At 40.2% G+C, this 19000-nt stretch overlaps 2 protein-coding genes across 2 annotated transcripts; both read right to left on the reverse strand.

Moving 5' to 3' along the window:
- Positions 1-1237: 1237 nt before the first annotated feature.
- Positions 1238-7989, reverse strand: srsf6b (serine and arginine rich splicing factor 6b). Its single transcript, XM_064305332.1, has 6 exons — positions 7772-7989; positions 5850-6010; positions 3881-4005; positions 3267-3469; positions 2795-2872; positions 1238-2683 (listed from the first exon to the last, which is right to left on the reverse strand). The coding sequence occupies exons 1-6, from the start codon at positions 7876-7878 to the stop codon at positions 2206-2208; spliced, it is 1152 nt and encodes a 383-aa protein (XP_064161402.1). The 5' UTR covers positions 7879-7989; the 3' UTR covers positions 1238-2205.
- Positions 7990-10735: 2746 nt separating this feature from the next.
- acot8 (acyl-CoA thioesterase 8) lies at positions 10736-14993 on the reverse strand. The gene is made up of 6 exons (XM_064305335.1): positions 14804-14993; positions 14167-14303; positions 13355-13580; positions 12839-12996; positions 12387-12578; positions 10736-12304 (listed from the first exon to the last, which is right to left on the reverse strand). Exons 1-6 carry the CDS (start codon positions 14965-14967, stop codon positions 12189-12191), a joined length of 993 nt encoding a protein of 330 aa, XP_064161405.1. The 5' UTR covers positions 14968-14993; the 3' UTR covers positions 10736-12188.
- Between the last annotated feature and the right edge of the window lie 4007 nt (positions 14994-19000).

Genomic DNA, 19000 nt, shown 5'->3' on the forward strand with positions numbered 1-19000 from the left:
TGATTACATATAAGGCTAATTAGTGTCATGACATGAACTGCAATGTCAGGTCTGTCTTTGTATAAGCTAGTGTAGCCTACAAACTTTTCAGCTTCAAATGGGCTGACCACCTGTAAAAACAGTGATTGGCCATGGGATTATTTGTGGGCAAAATTTAACAATTATGATAGGGCCATTTCATTGATAGTCAACATCGACTGATCAGACCTAGTGCTCTCCTTTCCTCCATGTAGGAGACGAGCAGTAATGGAGGAGCGGAGTAAATGAATGAAGTAATTGAATGCAGCCTGGCTGTTTTTCTAGAGGATGGCATCCGACAATGCAGTGCCAAATCTGGTGTCGATTGGCCACTTGGTGGCACTATAACAGTCATTTGCAATCATTAAATCACTACTCCTGCACTGTTTGACCTAGACTTGAAATCAATGTCAGTCAGCTTTCAGGTTAAGGCTAATCACCACTCCGTAATGCCATAGATTCCTGTATATGCAAGACATGTCATGCTTATATCTTTCATATATATATACATATATATATTTTGCAGGAGCACTACAGGTACCACGATAGGTTAGTTTGAAGCTCATTTTCCTTTATGAATTCCAGGGAAACCTGGACCACTTCTGATATCGCACACCAGCTTCCCCTGGCTAGACGTGTCCTCATCATTCAGTTGCATTCTGCAGAGCAGGTAGGTTTCACTACACACAGCCACATCAAATGTGATGTTGTCATTGTATGAGCAGATAATTTACACATGAAGATGGACATACTAGCAAAGCACAAAATATGGCCTTCATGAGGTTACTGCTCATGTAAATTGAATTGGGACCATTTAAACTTGTGTATCGTGCAAAACAAAATTGCCACCTGAAATGAAGTCTGTAAAATATCAACCACTTCAGCTGCATTTTCCTGCAGCTTTAAGTCACACCTTGTGGGGTTATCATGCCTCATTAGAGGGTTTGAAGTGCGCTGAGGATGCAGGAGATAAGGCAGCATGTACTGAATAGCTGTCTGACAGGCAAGGTTCACAGCAATAAATGCCAGTTATAACACCTAAGATTTAACCTGTTAAGAGTTTAAAAAAACAAAACAAACAAAAAAAAAAAAAAAAACACACGCCTTGTTACATAAAATTAGGCTACAGGTCAGAGCAAATAAATTTAAAAAGTTAAATTCAAACCTCATCTCAGGCCCAATTCACGCAGGCAATATCTTAAGACATTAGAACTAGAAATTTATCAAGAATGTTTATTAAACTCATAAAACGTTACAAATTAAAGCAAACAAAAGTGAAGACATTTCTTTAAAATCCATTTTAAACGGCATTCTGCCTGGCAAAATGAATAATCTACAAGCTTCTCATGATAGTACAATGAAAGGTTGACATGCTTTTTCCTTGGTTATATACTTTGGCAATTAAGTGATTTATGCACACTGTAGCAAGTCCCAATTATCAATGGCCAAAGCACACAACTTTCAAAAAAAAAAATCATATTCTGCCATCAGACAATCAAGTAGAGTGCCTCCATCTTAACAAGCAATGTCTAACTTAAAAAATAAAAATACTAAGGAAACAAACTACAGTACACTTAAACTTATTTTCAAATAAAGCATCTGCAACAGACACCAGCAACTGAAGGAATCTTATTTCAGCGGGTACACATTACCTGAACAGACAAAATTTCAACTAAGATATAACCACATAAAGTAATGCTTCATTTGTCATCACATCATGGTTAACAGGGGAATCAATTTTGGTTTAAGATGCCTTAATGAGTGGGACCAAAAACCCTATAACACTATTGGCGTCACACAAGACAGGACCCTGAGAGCAGTCAAAGAGACACCTGCAGTAAAACTCAGCAAACAGAAAAGCCAACCAGCAAGCCAGGCATTCAATATGAAAATGCAAAGAATTTCAGAAAATATACAAAATTTAATCAATAGTTCCTTGTGTATCCACAATTTTGAGCAACCCACCAACTTACTGCCCGGTCTTGTCATGCAAAGTTCAAAATATTTAAGGATTTTCCAATATTCATTAGAAAACATAGCTTCAGTACCAAGTGCTTTGAGAAAGGACTAAGTTAAGACTGACCAAATCTTGGGAGCACCTGGAGCCACAACTGGTCAGTGGAAACGAATTTCAAACCACTTATTGATTGGAATAGCTCTGCTAAGCCGGGGAGTGAGTGTGGGGTCTTAGTCCCGGGAGGCCGATCTGGAGCGGGACCTGGACCGGGAGCGGGACTTTGAGCGCGACGGGGAACGGGAGGCAGAGCGTTTGGCGGGGGACTTTGAATGGCCACGGTCGCCCTGTGGCGATGGGGAACGTGAGGCAGACTTGGCGCACTCTGCCTTCCCGTTCTCCACGGGGGAGGGGGAGCGACTGCGGGACTTCTTGCCCACTGACTTCTCCTTGGAGCGGCTGCGAGAGTCGCGGTCAGACTTCGGCTTGGAGCGGCTCTTGGACCGCGACTTGCGGGTGTCAGAGCGGGAACGGGACTGGTGGCTGGGGGAGCGGCTGCGGGACTTCCTGTTGTGCGAGCGGGAACGAGACTTCCTGTCGCGGGAGCGAGAGCGGGACTTGCGGGCGGGAGACTTGGTATTGGACCGGCGCCTGGATCTGGAGCGGGATTTGCGTCCGGATCTGGAGCGGCGCTTGCTGCGAGAGCGGGATCTGTGGGGTGGGAACGACAGACACTGAACCTTCTGTACTCAAACTGAGCTGCAACACGGATCAAAAAGGCACTGGACAAGCTGCTCACGACGCCAGGGAGGTGCGCCTTACCGTGAACGGGATCTGGAGTTGCTACGGGATCGGCTGCTCCTGCGACTCCTGCTGCGAGAACGGCGTCTGCTGCGGGACCTGCGGCACAGGAAGAACACTGATCACAATCTGCTTATCCATAACTTAAACTACAATAAAACCACAAACTACAGCCAGATGTATTAAGTTACAATTGGATGAGACTGGACGTAAGCATTTGGGAACCCCCTGCCATGGACTGCTAACTTAACTTAAACCGTTTTGTAGAAGAAATCATTCAAACTTTTAATAGCAGCAATTTCGAACACATTTATCATAGGGGAGAAGGAAAAAGCAGGACTTGCTTATGTAGTTTTGGCACCTCCATCTTGCTCTGGCTGCTAAATGTTCTAGATCAGGAGCACTGGTGCTCCCTGGCAAAAAGATTACTGCAGAGCCCTGGGAGGGTACACTGAGAGCAGAGACTGTGGGGTGCGAGGGGCGGAGCTCTCACCGGGACCGGCTGCCGGAGTAGGAGCGGCGGCGGCGGGGCTTGTCCTCCACAAGGCGGATCTTCCTGCCGTTGATGTCGGCGCCGTCCAGCTCATCCAGGGCTCTCCTCATGTCAGAGTGGGAGCGGAACTCGATGACGCCCTCATTGGTGCGTTCCTTGTGGGCGTCAGCATACGTCACTTCCCCAGCTTGACGCATAAAATCCTGCAGAAAGAACAAAGTCTGTCAAATGGGGAAGGGGAAAAAAAAAAACAGCAAACTATACCAGCCAACTGAGTCAAAAAAGTGGGACAAAGTTGACTGCCAGCAAACCGTACAGATAAGAGCTAACGTTGGGAAGAAGTTTGGCATGGCGTCAGTCTAGCTTAGATAAATATTGACGACATTAGTGTCAATGTTCATTTAGCTAATTTTTTTTTTTTTTTTTTTTAGAAAATTACGATACCATTCAAAGAGACCATATTTAGACATATCAGAGTCCATTTCTAATTCCTGGCTTTTTGCTCAGACTGTTCCACTTCAGCCAGAGGGACATCCCCTTTCAATCATATTGCAAAACTTTATTCAATGTTGACATCCATCAAGACAATGGCAGACTGAGCCCTGGTAGCTTACCTTCAGGTCCTGCCAGCTGCAGCGACTGGACAGGTTCTCCACAATGAGACGATACTCCGTGCGGACAGGCGGCCCGTACTTATCCCTGCCAGTACGGCTTCTGCTGCTGTAACCACCACTACTGCCTTTAAACAACACGAGAGGAGACAAGTCAGCATTGCAAAGTGATATTCTCCACAATGTGGAAATACAGGGGGGTGGTGAAAAATAAAGACGCTAATGTTAGCAGGACTGGGCACTGTTTTTTTTGGCTCGGGGCCATGGCTAGTAGTCCTTGTGGACTCTGTTGACCAGGACATTGAGCATTAGGCCACCTTCTCCATCAAAACTCAATTCTGAAGAGTAATTAATGTAGTCTGGAAGCCTTGGCAGAAATATTAGACCATCTCAAGTCAATTACCAGCTGTGGACTGTACAGTCACAGTAATATGATCTCTGGGAAATACTTGCATTCCTGTTCTTCGCTCAAAAGCCAAAGGGCAGCAATGCTTGCTTCTCAGATTGAGATTAGCACACCTGTGTAACCAGCCAAGTAATTCACTAATGTGACAGATCATTTAATATTTAGTCACTTCAGTGATGGCCATTTATATTATCCTCTAAAACCTTGAACGCAGAGTCTACTTACTTCTAGAAGAACAAACAGGTAAGCATTTTCCACACAATTGTCAAGTTGTTGTGAAAAACAAAAAAGCATCTTAAAAAGTGAAACTACCAACACGGCATTACTTGCTTACAAAACTTTACCACTGTCTGTCTAATTACAGCAAAAACACTTAGCAATTGAAGCCCACTGCTTTTACACAGCAGATTAGATGGTGGCTTTAACCTCTCCATTATTTCTTTCAACATAAAAACCAATGGGATTCCTCACCATCACCCTGGTCTATTCGCAAAAGGTTGCTGTCATCATGGCTTCCGGTTAGGTCAGCCAAAGGGTCAAAGGGCAAAGGTCACACACACATTGTAAGGTGAAAGCCAAGGCCAAACGGGACAGGCAGTCATCTTAGCCTCAATGGACTCGGACTCAGCCTCAGCCCGCACTGGACTCTTTCAAATTGAAACATCAAGGACTTTGTTAATGTTGAATTCAAATGGTATATACACATTGCATCTTCACAAGTCATATCCTTTTGTGATTTACATGACAGCTGTGCTCATTTCATATTCTCACTGACTAGGAAATGGCTATGAAACAATGGGATTCTGGATGGAGTGTTTCAAGCAGAACATAGTAAATTGGCCTATACTACAAATGTGCACCAAGGGTGAAGTCAACACAGCTGCCATGTACGCACACTTAACCTAACATTTATCCATCCCACCCCACACTCCCACACTAATACAGCCCAATCCTGGTCCATATGGGGAGCCACAACATGGCTGTCTATCATCACCCATGCACGAAACCACTGTGATTTATGGCAGAAAGTTGGGAGAAAAGTCCTGGCCTGGCAAATACTTCCACACCTTCTGAATTCCTGTAAAAAAAAAAACCTATACACGACCTATGCCACTTGACCAAAATATGCCAGTCTGAGAGGAAAAAAGAATGCAGACTTCTGACCTACACACTTTCCTAGTTTGGTTTACAGATCAATTCACTGAACCTTACCATTGTATAATAAAAATAAGTGTGTACAGGCAAAATTTGATATAGAAATTGCAATTAAATCCAGGTTCTATTTTCAATCTGCACAAGTGCAGAAGAGTTTATGGCATTAGACATGCCAAAGTAACATCCACAGCTAAAACCACACTATGCTGCCATAATGCAAGCACAGCAGCAAATAGGGAATGGATGTATATTCTAGAAAAGGAAGACTGAACACATGCAAGGGAATTAAATTTGCATGTTAAGTGTACACAGGAAGGTAAATAAAATACCTTACATGTCTCATCTCTAAACCTTAGGAACAGGAGGGGAGGAAAAACTTCACGTTACGAATTTGTAGTAGACTCCACTTACTGCGCCCACCACCCCCATAACCCCCATCGTATCCATCTCGGTCCCGCCGTGGTCCCCGGGCATGCTCCACGATGACTCGCTCGCCACACAACTCCCTCCCATTCAGCTCATATACTGCGTCGTCGGCATCACGCGTGTCCTCAAATTCCACAAAGCCATACCTAGAAGTGAAAAGTACCAGAATCGGTTGTGAGGACATGAAACGCAGGCAATAAATGAATGTAGTTGCATGGAAAGACACTGCACAAAAAATACATGTTCGGTTAGGATTTAAGGCACACGTGCAGGCTGCAACTTGTAAGTTTCCTTTGCGAACATAACCGCGGTTTGGAATGCTACACACATTGTGTGTAAAGGTTGCTAAAATTACTTTGAGCATACAATATAAACTCAAAGTTTACAAAGCTCTTATTTGCCAACAATGGCATTGCTCCAACAAACATCACATGATGTTAACTACTGATGGGCAAAGGCCATTGTTACTGTTTTGTTTGTTTGTTGTCTGTTTGTTTTTTTTATTTCAGTGTCTTAAACCCTATACGGTGCCCAGCCCATATGAGCTTACAGGACACTACTTGTTATATACATGTGATCAAATGCATTTATATTTTACTATTACAGTTACATAAGCAGGATGGGAGTCTAAACACAGTAGACATCCAGATTTCCCATAATACCAGGTGCATCATTGCGCACCATATGAAAACAAAACAAAAACAGTACTATATGATAATTCAAATATACGAAACACTTCTACGATCCCAGGCTTTATAAATAGAGCAATATCAAAGACGGCCTTTCTGAAAAACCATTCAAGTCTGTGTTCAGCTAGCCAAAACACTTCAGGATGCATGTCAAATATTTTACAAAAAAGAACTTGCCGCAAGTCATCATACAAAGAAGAGTAAAACACAAAGTGAAATTGATTTTCAATTTCCCCAAGATCACAATGTACATATTCTCTTATCCTCTGGTACTGCATTAAACCTACCCGTTTCTAAGACCAGAGGCAGAGTGCCTGATCTCAACTGTGCACAGATTGACCTTTGACCTCTTGTGAGATTGTTTGGTGGTTACTAGGCCATTTTGTCGAAACCAACGAACGAAAGTCGTAGACAAGAAAAAATACCTAACATTTAAAGTCTACTGTAGCGCCTAAATAAAATGAATTGCAGTCGCTTGGAACGACGGTTCGATTACCAACTCATTAGCGTTTTGTGGTATGTGAATACAACACGTTAAATTAACGCGTTTATTAACATTATCTTTTGTCTTTTTACTTGAAAATATAGCAAGAAATTCCTTCACAAAAGCCCGCTTTGAGTAGCATGTGGTTACCTAGTCTGTCTCAGCACAGCCTACTTCCGCACCACGAGTTCTATGATCCGATTAAGTTTCCTAGCTATCGGCATTAGCAAAGTAACACCTCATGCTCAACTTCACTGTTCACAAAGCCTGTAGCATCGAAATACGCTCAAAATGGCTACAGCCATCAAACTGTTCATGCCTAGCTAGTATTGTATTGTGTTGCATAGGTCGGTCATATACAACCACATTGCAAGTTACATTGAAACAAAGCACAATGTTCCAAAATGCTGGGCCCCACCACCATCTAGCGAACACTACAGCACTGCTGTTCCCGACTCTTTTTCCATAGCCGCCATTTTGTCCACGCGGCAATGTGAGTAACCTGCCGGCATCAATATAACGTATAAAGTTCACCTACATAAGCAACGATTATGATATAAAATGTCAACATGCAACCAGAACGGACACGCTCTATGTGACTTCTAAAATTAAATTAAAAAGACGTATTTTGCGACGCATTTTCCCCACAAAATGACAAACGTTGGCGAACATTGGCTAACTGTTAGCTAGCAAGTATTGCTGTGTTGGGTATAACTATTCGCCGTCGACCTTACCCATTTTTCAGGTCGATTTCTAAAAGCTTCCCATAACCACTGAAGAACCTCTGGATGTCCTTCTCCCGGACATGATAGCTCAGTCGGCCGATGTAGACACGAGGCATGTTGTCGATTTCCTAGTCCAGTTGAAGCGCCAACGGTCTTGATGCGAGAAACCCACTACAGAAAACACCACCTAGCTCTCGCACGAAGATTCTGCAGAACTGACGTTGCACAGAATTTATATGGTAACGTCACGCAGCGCAGTGACATCTCTTGCCTCCTCCTCTTAACGCGTTGGAGCTGGCAAAAGGACCGCCTGATTTATACTGGGGAAAAACAAGTAATTAAAAAAATTAGCTACGTTAATATGTACTATGTTCATTTATTGCATGTATTATTAAAACTTAAAATTATTTTACGGCGAGCATTCCAAATGTAGACATTCTGTAGACTACACCGATCATATGTAAGAAGAATACATTGAATAGTTTCCATTTGTTACAATGTCCAAATTGACCAAATACAAAATGTGAGGTCGAATTTCCTTACACTACAAAACTTATTGTAAAAATGCATTTTTAGAATTTAATCTAAACAAAACAAAATCAAAGAACAGAATAATCCTTTGTTTATTCGTGGACATACCAGTAATATAATTTTTTTCAGATAATGTAGATTTGTGTTACTCAGCATACAAGACTCATAACCACTCTGTTACAAATTAGAAAAGTACTTTGTTTTGTGGTATTACATTTGTTTGTGCTCCAATAATAACGATAATACCTGGTGTTTTTATTTTTATTTTTTCAGTGCTGTTACAAATGACATGGCCAGGCTTTTGAACACATAAAAATGTTAGAACTGCATAGCTACGATGAATTACCAATGGGATAGAAATTAGAGTATAATATATGTTTCAAAGTGCACATACAGCACATTCCAATACCATGCACCATGTTAAAGGCCACATTTACCAATACCCATACTGCTGAAGCACATAATGTCAACAAAGCCATTTGTCAATTTATTGTAAAATAATGGTTTGCCTTACAATTTCTGTCAAAATATAATTTTGGGTCAAATCAAACAATAGAAGCTTGAGGTATCAGTTGGAAATTGAATATTGTATGTGATCCTTGTGCAGAGGGCAGAGTTGAAAATTAGCAAATAATTTCCCTAGAACAATGGAGGAGAGTTTATACAATAAAACAGATGAGTCCAAAGAAACTTGTATACAGAGACGTCTGAAATTGGCAGGAATGTGAGAAGTGGGATGGAATGGGATTAGAATGGAAAGGAGGGCCGTAAGGAAGCTGGGAGTATTCCCGATCAACATACCAGGAGGCCAGAGACCAGGTTCGGTTGGACAAAGTGGTGAAACATTTGCATAACAAAAGGTAGGGGAGAAAAGGAAGATTTGCATTACAGTCATATGAAAATGCAAGAAACTGGAGGGTGAGAGTGAGAGAGACCTGATGTAAAGACAATTGGCTAACGACAGCACTTGTGGTGCTCACATTGAGGTATGGGGATGAGTGCAGGAATCCAGCCTCTTGAAACACGTCTAGAAACTGCCCAACATGAAGTAGGATAACCAGTTTAATGTAATGGATGAGATTCCCAGCTCAGCCAGGATAGGGTGGGAGATACACAATCCACTCTATCTACAGCAGTTTTCAATGATGAATGACTTATGCTCACTGTGCATATTTTTGGCACTATGATATGACACACACACAGTGGGGGCGACATAGCTCAGGAGGTAAGAGCGTTTGTCTGGCAGTTGGAGGGTTGCCGGTTCGATCCCCCGCCCTGGGTGTGTCGAAGTGTCCCTGAACAAGACACCTAACCCCTAATTGCTCCCAACGAGCTGATTGGTACCTTGCATGGCAGCCTTTCACCGTTGGTGTGTGAGTGTGAATGGGTGAATGAGAGGTATCGATTGTAAAGTGCTTTGGATAAAAGCGCTATATAAATGCAGTCCATTTACCATTTACACCCAATTGCTCTAAACAACTTCAGGAAGTTTACTTTTACTTGACAAATTTTAGTACACTTAAATGAAAACAGCAACTAAGATATGATGATGAATTTCTTAGATATTTAAATTAGTCCTTAAATCAATTGTAAAGGTATAATGTTGGGAAGGTTTTAAAACAATAAGCAGTTGATTACTAATCATATGTATAGCTGTGATGCAGAAAGGTAATTATAGTAAGGTAAGTTATAGGTAAGATGACATGCTGTTACCGCTGGACTGGCGTGGCTACCAAACCCAACAGTTTGCCAGCAGCGAAGTGCAAATAGCTGTGATTTCTGACACATAAAAAAACAGAAAGGAGGCTAATTAATAATGGGGTCAGATGGGATGCCAAGGCTGCAAATGCTCCCACAAAAGCTAACCGAAACAATGGATACTCTACAGTATAGGGCACTGGTTCCCTAACTGGAGATGGGACCCATTGTTGTGTTGAGAGGGAGGAAGGTCATAAGATAATGTGAAATGTAACCCTATAAAATAACACTAAAGGGAATTTATGTAATAGGGTGTTAGGCCACATGTGGCCATTACAGCCACAGTGTACCAGTGTCTGGAATTCTAAACTTCTACTACTCTTCCAGTTGACATGTCAATGTCATGCTCTTCAAACCACTGGACAACTGTTTGTGTTCTGTGGACAGGGGCACTGTCATCTTGAAGGACTCCCATTCACCAGAGAAGAGATCCTTTGTATGAGGTGAAGACAATCTCTCAGTAACAAAGTTTGGAAACTGTAAATATGGTAGTTTTGGCCACTACAGACTAACCTGACTTTAGGTGACCAGATGATCAATTCAGAAATTCTGCATGCTATTTGTTCCTTTGCGGTTGTACTTCAGAGCTGTTTTCAGCATTTCTACATGTATAATCTTAATCAGCCACTGTAAAGTAGCATTTAACTTCCAAGCCAATATTATTCATGAAATGACCAAAAGCCATTATCAGTATTTTAAAATAATTTATTTTTCCCATTTCAATAAATATGCATTAGTACGTAGAGGTACAATGTTTTAGTAAAGCTGTGCATGAATGTTTCCATAGGCCAAACCAAATTAAACATTTTTGCCAGATTTACAGAAGTTTCAAGAGTGCAAATTTGTTGATAAATATCAATGATTCTTAATCTAAAGGCAAACTACGCAGGATTTTTGGCCTTGCTACATCAAAGAAGTTTCCTCCCCCATCCTCACACCGCCAAATTTCAACATCTGAACAAAAGCAGCCAGCTCATACAACACACCATGTACTGCATACCCATAATCATTGAAATTCAAGTAGTGATTCTTCAAATATGAAAGACTAAACTGTTTTCTACACAATTTATAAAACAATCAAATTTTTACCAAAAAAAGGGAGAAAAAAAGAAGAAGCTAAGTGCATTATTTACACAGCAGAAAGAAACCACAAGGGATTATGCTATTGTTCAACATGCACGTGAGATATGGTAATTCAATATCAGTAGGAAAATTGGTGGAAGCTGAACTACCAGTACAGGCACAATAATTGTGGATCCTTTCAAAGGGAATATATCTAATATTGGACAGGAATGTTTTAACTTCGTCTGAAATTATGCAATATTTTTGAAAGAGTACTCATGTAAAAGGCAGCTACAATTAAATTGAACAAATCTTTTTAGTGAACGAAAGGAACTGATTCACCTCAACGTAAGGATTTGTCCTTTTGGTTAGCTCTGTTATTTGCAAACTTGCCATTTGCTGGAGCTGCAGGTACTCCTTTAACGTGGAATACCTAAATAATGTTGAAAATCCAAATCCTGAACATGTTGCACTAATTATTCATCAGACTATGAGAGGATGTTCTCGAGCCTCTTCATTTTCATGGCCGACTATATTTATTTGAACCGGCATACACAGACAAAGAGCTAAATTAAATTTGTGTGCACACACAATAGTGTAGCATGCGATAAATTCTGCAAGTTCAGACAGAATTATTTTTCATTCTGACAAATAACATTCACATTCATTTTAAGGTCCGCTCAACACACTTTGTATTGTTTCCAGACACTTTGTATTGTTTCCAGATGTCTGACATTTTGGAAAAGATATTATTACATATATATTTATTTGGCAGGCACATTTAAGCCATGTAGCAACTAGATATAACAGAAGCATTCCACTGCAGCTTGTGCATGGACTCTGCTCACATTTCGTACATCATAAAATCAGAATACAGATCGGCCAGAATAAAAATAAACCTGCCGGTCACCAATCACGTATTATGGAGTGAAAACCTGCCGGTTTCCAATCCACAGTCGATCAATCGGTGCACTCCTATTAGCATCCGTAGGTTTCACCCAAGGACTGCACGCATTTTTCTGTTCAATTCAGAATTTTTGAAATTGTGAGAATGGGATTCAGGGTCTCCTCATTTCTACAGTTTACTCTCAGTCACGGTTTGGACTCTCAGCACTCCTTCTTGGGCACAAGAGGCAGCCAGCACGCCGTCCTGTCTCCACAGCCGGCCTTGAACCAACCCTCTGCTGCCTCCTAAAGAAATGACACAAGATGTGTGCATTAAGACAAGCATCCATATACAGTGAAACTGAGGTGGGTGCTGCATAGGACTCACCTGCCCAAGGACTCTCACACTCATACAGCATCCAATCATCCGCACGGAATGTGCTGTGGAACCACATGGCGTGGTCCAAGGATGCAGAAAACTGTGCTTGGTAGGCCGGGTAAGGCAGTAAAGCAGTGCCCAGAAATGAGTAGTCTGAAACGTAGGCAGCAACACAGCAGTGCAGCTTCATGTCTCCTTCACCTGCAAACAAAGATACCCAGTTTCCACAATAACACCTTGCTACCATCCAATAAGATTATAGCTCACTTTCACTGATGAAAACCATAAAAATAAAATCAATATTTAATTGTGATGTATTTACTGTAATATCTAGTTAGTGTGAAGCGCCAAATTGGATTGCGATACATTGTACCTTTGAGGCAATTGACCAATAAAAATGATCACAAATGTCTTCTACACTAAATTTGTCAAGTCACTTCATGAAATATCAAGTACATTACCAATATATCCTCTGGCACGAACCCAGAATAGTTTTTTTGGCTCCATGGCAACACGTCTGTAAAAATCAGGTGGGTTCACTGGCTTGATCTCAATAGGAACTTCATTAGCCAGTAACTTATGAAGCCCTTGCTTGGCTTTCTCAGCCAGGTCTGGATGACTGTTAACAAACAAAAAAAAAAAAACTTTGTTAAAAATTCTAATTTAAGCTGGTGGCAGTGTTAACTAAAGCCATTTTGTCAACTTATATGACATTGCTAACCATTATAGAATTTATGGAGTAGCTATAAAGACATGACATTTAGCACTGGACTAAAACAATGACATCAACTGCTGGACTCTAAACCTTGTGAGAACAAACAAACACATAGTGCTAGGTCTGAAGGATGTGCATCTTGATGATGATGATGAAACAATAATGCACTGCCTTTATGTAGTGATTCTCATGATCTCAAAGCTCTTTACAATAATGAGGGGGGAGAGATAGAGCTCAACCACCACCAATGAGCAGTACCCACCTCAAGTACCGCTGGATGAGCTCTTCCACGGTCAGCAGGTCTTCTGGAGGAGGCACAGCAGGCATAGTGAACTGGTGCTGCAGAGGACTGGGCTGATGCATGTGGAAGGAAGCCTGACAGATCAGAATGGGCTGCCCATGTTGAATGGCTTTAACAGAGCGTACACAGAAGCTCCGTCCGTCCCGGGTCCGATCTACCTGGTACAGCACTGGCACCTTGGGGTCTCCTGAAATAGGAAAAATGGTTGCACTCAGAATCACGTCACTTGTTTGATATTACATTACATTACATTTATTTGGCAGACGCTTTTATCCAAAGCGACGTACAAAAAGTGCATTTCATGGTCATAGACAACTGCTAAACACAGGTTCAGTAAGGTACAATACTTATTTTGTACAGCTATTTCTAGCCAAGAACACAGTTTAGTTCTCACAGTGAACACTATTCAGACCTAACCTCTGCAAAGCCAACTAGGTAGAAGAATAAGCTACAGTATTAGGACAAATACAAATTGCCAAAAAGTGCTGGGATGGGGCAACATGTAACAAGTGTCATGAAAAGGGGGGGGGGGGGAATTTAGAGTGAAATATACAGCGTGGTGGTGGTTAGTCTAGGTATAGTCTGAAGAGATGAGTCTTCAGGCCACGGTGGAAGATGGGTAGTGAGGGGGAGGTTCGGATATGATCTCAATGCTAAAGTTTTCAGTAGCTGTATTAAAACAGGGATGATTTTACAAATACTGCGCCGCAATACAATTAATCCAAAACACTGTTTTATAACAGCAACCTGGTGCTAATTCACTGTCTGCTCACCTGCTCGTACAAAGTAACAGTGCAAGGAATGGGCAAAGACGTCCTCACTGACAGATTTAGCAGCAGCAACCAATGCCTGCCCAACAATCTGGCCTCCAAACAGCCGCTGTGAGCGAGGTATCCAGTGGTGCTTCCCTCTGCAAGATTGTGGGGATATGTGGTTCACGCACATGCACAGACTAAACAATACGTTATGACTTAAAAAGCATGGACCTTAAAAACTGCTGAACATAGAATAATCTTTATGAGTTCCACATTTTTTTAACCGTAAAATAGTAATGGGTGTAGAGTAAGCTCCCGTAACGTAGCAAATACTAACCTACGGCCACATGCAACGCTTTCTGTAGCATAGATACAATAAGTTACATTTCAGATATTGAAGAGAAAGTAATTAAATATTAATATCGTTACAACGGAAGATGATATCGTACTCGCTACCCAACTCATTTAGCATCTACCCAGTGAACTAATCCTACTGTACTAAATTGCAAACAGTTTCACTTCTGACACATTAAATGTAACCTTATTGACACTGCTACCTAGCCTTTTCCCAATAATACCAGTACATTCAAAGTTAACTTGAACTTTTAGTGTTACTGTTGTCAAAATACCACACTAGTCTATATGAGTTAGTTACCTGTATAGATCTGTGTCTAGTTTATCTAAATTTAAAACGCTAGTAACTAAGACGCTTCGAAGGTCCGGTGTTTTTACATTCATATTTGTGACTGACACACTCGAATCAACACATTTCTCTCCAGAGCTAGCCTTCACCCTATCTCTTACTTCAGCGTCAGCCATGTCTTGTGGAACAGTTAAAGTTCGGCAACGCGTCACGTGAGGACGGAAAGTGTGAGCGTTCATTCGCTGCTGCTTTGAGGTTCTCCAGCGTTTGGCTATTTTGAAGACTTATAAGCCCCCTTGCACAAACACAGACATATCTAAAGAAATAAATAAAATAATGCAACAGAAAATGTGATGAGGAAGAAAACAACCATTTTGTGTTTGCAAACAGAGAAAGGATACATCATCTGTACACAACACTGGTTGCAGGCTCTGCAGACTACTGATTTGCATGGTAGGAGTGAGGCATGATAAACTGTATCCATACCACATATAATGCTATGGCTTACATCTGAGGCCATACAATCAAATGCTTTTGTTGATAGGGTCTGTTATAAAATAAAATAAAAAAACATGTGTATTCTTGCTGATAAAAAACAAAGAACATATAATATAGGAACCAAAGGGCCATTTTGGTTGTATGTGTAAAATGATTGGCCACCTCCACTACATTTCTGCCTTCTGTATTCTCTTCCAAGGCTTCATGCAGTAGTTTTAGGGCCATACCCAGAAGGCAAAGGAACTGGCAAAGCTACGGTTTTGGAACATTTTGCCCATATTTCAGCAAGATACGTGCTCAGAAGAACAACAAACAAGCCGCAGTGATTCCTCACCTTATTGTTCCGCACCATTGAAATACACAGCGATTACTCAATCTTTCTGTGGTAAACAAAAATATACCCTTTAATTTCTCACTGTACTGTTCTATTCATCTTACGCCTCCATCACTGCTCACAGCTTAACATTATTCCTGTTTTAAGTCTCGTCAGCTCAATAATAGCAAAAACAATAAGGACCACAAAAATGTACACATTTGCATAAACATTCAATGTTCATTTAAATTCCATCTGGTGCCCACTGCTTTTTAAAACACTATTAGGAAATTAAAATATAATTGTCAGTGCATAATCCTTCTAAGTCTTGCTGGCATTATAGTATAGATGAACTTTATTTTTCCCAAAGGACCTTTGATTGTGGTTGAAAAAAAAAAAACGAACAATACAAATGCAAAGCAATTTGTACGCACAAACACATGGGTGACAATAAATTCAGAGAGCAGAGAATTAAATCTAAATTGTATATTTTCTTTACCTTTTAAAAACATTTATTTTGGTTTCTTGAAAGGACAGTATGAAAGAAAAAATTAAACAAAGTTTAATTCAACAGTTCTTAGAGCAGAGCAAGGATAATAGAAAAGCTATACAATGAAATGCAAGTGCTAATTGGGAATTAACCTTCACTGAGTCTGCATGTTTCATTCAGAGAGGTGTTACAAAACTGAAGCTAAAGAGATGCCACTGGTTAAATTACTATGCCAGTATCTTGCTCAGAATAGAAGGACTCAAACAGCAGTTGTGGGCTTGAACGCTACAATATACAGCATAAAGAACAATTGGAAGCATTGAATCATCTTAATTTTTTCCTTCTGGGTAATCATTTTTTCAGTGTTTTAAAACTGAATACTAAATAAACGTTTTATGGTAGTAGAGGACTGAGAAGAAGAAGAAAAAAAACACAATAGTATTTTTCCAAGTTGTGGGTGATTTAAAAAAAATAATAATAATTTTAAAACTTCACTCCTGAATAGTAAATGTGATATTTTAATAAAACCACAATTAGTTTTCTGTTTTAATGTTTATAAAGTGAACAGTAGTAAAATATGTATTTATTCAAAGCTAGCCACAGAGCATAATAAGATATTAATTGTATCATGCAGTACACTTGTATGGAAGCATTTACATTTGTTACGTTTCTCCACTCATTTATTCAGGTTTTAGTATATATTCAGTATATATTCAGAAGTGGCACCCTGCCCCTGGCCCTGGAAACAGATCTGTTTTATGGCGTCTCAGACGAGATAATATCGGTTGTGTGATCTGGATGAGATTGAAAATGAGATATATTTCATATTTTACCGCCCATTTTACTACAATCAAAGGGTTAAACTTAAAAAATGTAATTAAATATCAGCAGAATAAGAGTTGAAATTTCTTCCAACTATGCATGAATAAATGATGTGTTCAATTTTCTTATTGGAATTTCGGTCTTATGTAGGCCTATATGTTATATTTAAGATAATTTGTTTTTTTTGTGTCCCCTGTGCAAACTGGTTGATTGTAGCTTGTAAGCCAATGGGGACTAGATGCCTTTTCGTGTGTAACACAAGAAACAATAAACTAAAAACTAAACTATAGCTTATTTTATTAATATGACTGTTTATATCATAAATGCATGTTTATTTATTAAATTTTAACAAAAATGGTTATCCATAAAAAACGACCGGTTCATCTCACCGGCAAATTTACGCAGCAGCTCGCTATCTTCGTTTTCTTACCACGAGATGTCAGTAGAGCGTACGAACCTATACATTGTGCACTGTTTCTGAAATAGTAAATGTCGAATGGTACAAGCCATACGCAACGCGTCCCCAGAAGTCCCACACACAAAATGTACATTACTTAGTAAATGGCTATAGGAACGTCAATTAATAAAATAACGTGGACACCTTTCATTTTTGGTGTTCTTTTACAGACCCTGCGCAAGAGCATTCAATAGCACTGTGCTTTATTTGAGATAGATAAATAGATAGATAGATAGAAAGAGAGAGAGAGAGAGAGAGAGAGAGAGAGACGGCAGCTTTATATAAATATTATCTCCCATATATCAATTTAATAAAATATAATTTATTTAACCTCCAGTATATTAAGCCCAAAATCATGACAACCAGATTAATGTCATAGACTGTATGTAGCTGCGGGAGGACTTCAGCTAATCGTTAGACTACAGCCATCATAAGTTTTTTCCATTGGAGGAATATGATGGATGTATTTCACAAGTGCAGATGTGGATGTGTTCAAATCAACACATCCACATCTGCACTCCTTCGTATGTTTAGCACATTCAGCTGGTTGTTTCTGCTTATTTGCTTTATTTCCAGGGGCTTCTAATTAGCCAATATTCGCCAGTTTCATGCGTGTTTTCTGTAAACCACCTTACGTCTGAGTTCCCGCGGTCATATTTTCTGTCTCAAAGAAATCTGCCTCGTGATATCACCCCTTTCCACTCCCCTCCCATCGCACTCGTCAGTCCAATGCGTTGCGTTACTAGCGCAGAATCTTTAGACAGATTGTATGAACTGTATTCAAACAAAAATGTTCCAGATGTTTTGAGTCCTTTTCGTGGTCGTTTCCTATCTAAAAAATCGTTTCCAACGTAGGCTACAAAATGGCAAGTTACTCACGCATAGACGAAAAAACACAAGGCCAAGTTACATTAAATAATCAAGGAAACACTGAGAAGCGTTGCTTTGTAATGAAGCTTGTTAGTGGGCTAAGATAGCCAATTGTTTGTTGTAACTTTATTTTGATATCAATACTTTTAACGGCAGAACTAGGTTTTACACGTTTTAACTAATGAGTTATAGACAGTGCTTTGTATGCGTTGAGTTTTTGTACGTTGAAAACATTTTTTGTTGAGATATCATTTTTCTGTACTGTTGTGAGTAATTGATAATGATAATGCACGTATGAACCATGAAATAATTAAATCTAGAGACATGCATACACATACTATATATGCAAACACATAGGCTACATTTTAGCTTCAGCCATTTTTCCTTTACCATGAATTACAAATAAATTAAAGTGTCGTCATTTTTTAATGGATTAGGTAAGTGTTTTTAATGGGTTCTTACATTTAAAATAGATACTACTAGTTTACATGAGGTCAGAAGGTAGAGATGTTCAAATGTTCTTAAGGGCTGAAAGTCTGGTCATTGTGGTTATTTCTGTATAACCCTGAAAAGTGTCAAACCCTCAGTGCTGTATAGGTATGGGGAATGCCCTGCCAAGCTACAACTTGGCAGATGGCATACCTGCCATCCCAGTACCATGTTGCCTTGCTCGTACGTCATTCAGGGATACACCTCGAGCTGCTGTAGCTATTTAACATCCCTTCACAAGCAGGAATCTTAGGCGGTATTTTACCGGTC

This window comes from Anguilla rostrata, chromosome 13 (assembly GCF_018555375.3).
Source record: "Anguilla rostrata isolate EN2019 chromosome 13, ASM1855537v3, whole genome shotgun sequence".
Classification (NCBI taxonomy): domain Eukaryota; kingdom Metazoa; phylum Chordata; class Actinopteri; order Anguilliformes; family Anguillidae; genus Anguilla; species Anguilla rostrata.

Excerpts from the sequence above, each read along its gene's own strand:
- srsf6b (XM_064305332.1), bottom strand. The coding sequence starts at position 7,878 with ATGCCTCGTGTCTACATCGGCCGACTGAGCTATCATGTCCGGGAGAAG. Across the intron at positions 4,006-5,849 it reads TTATGGGGGTGGTGGGCGCA|GCAGTAGTGGTGGTTACAGC; the intron begins GTAAGTGGAGTC and ends TGTTGTTTAAAG. Across the intron at positions 3,470-3,880 it reads GCAGCTGGCAGGACCTGAAG|GATTTTATGCGTCAAGCTGG; the intron begins GTAAGCTACCAG and ends TTCTTTCTGCAG.
- acot8 (XM_064305335.1), bottom strand. The coding sequence starts at position 14,967 with ATGGCTGACGCTGAAGTAAGAGATAGGGTGAAGGCTAGCTCTGGAGAG. Across the intron at positions 14,304-14,803 it reads CTAGACACAGATCTATACAG|AGGGAAGCACCACTGGATAC; the intron begins GTAACTAACTCA and ends ACAATCTTGCAG. Across the intron at positions 12,997-13,354 it reads CTCATCCAGCGGTACTTGAG|TCATCCAGACCTGGCTGAGA; the intron begins GTGGGTACTGCT and ends GTTTGTTAACAG.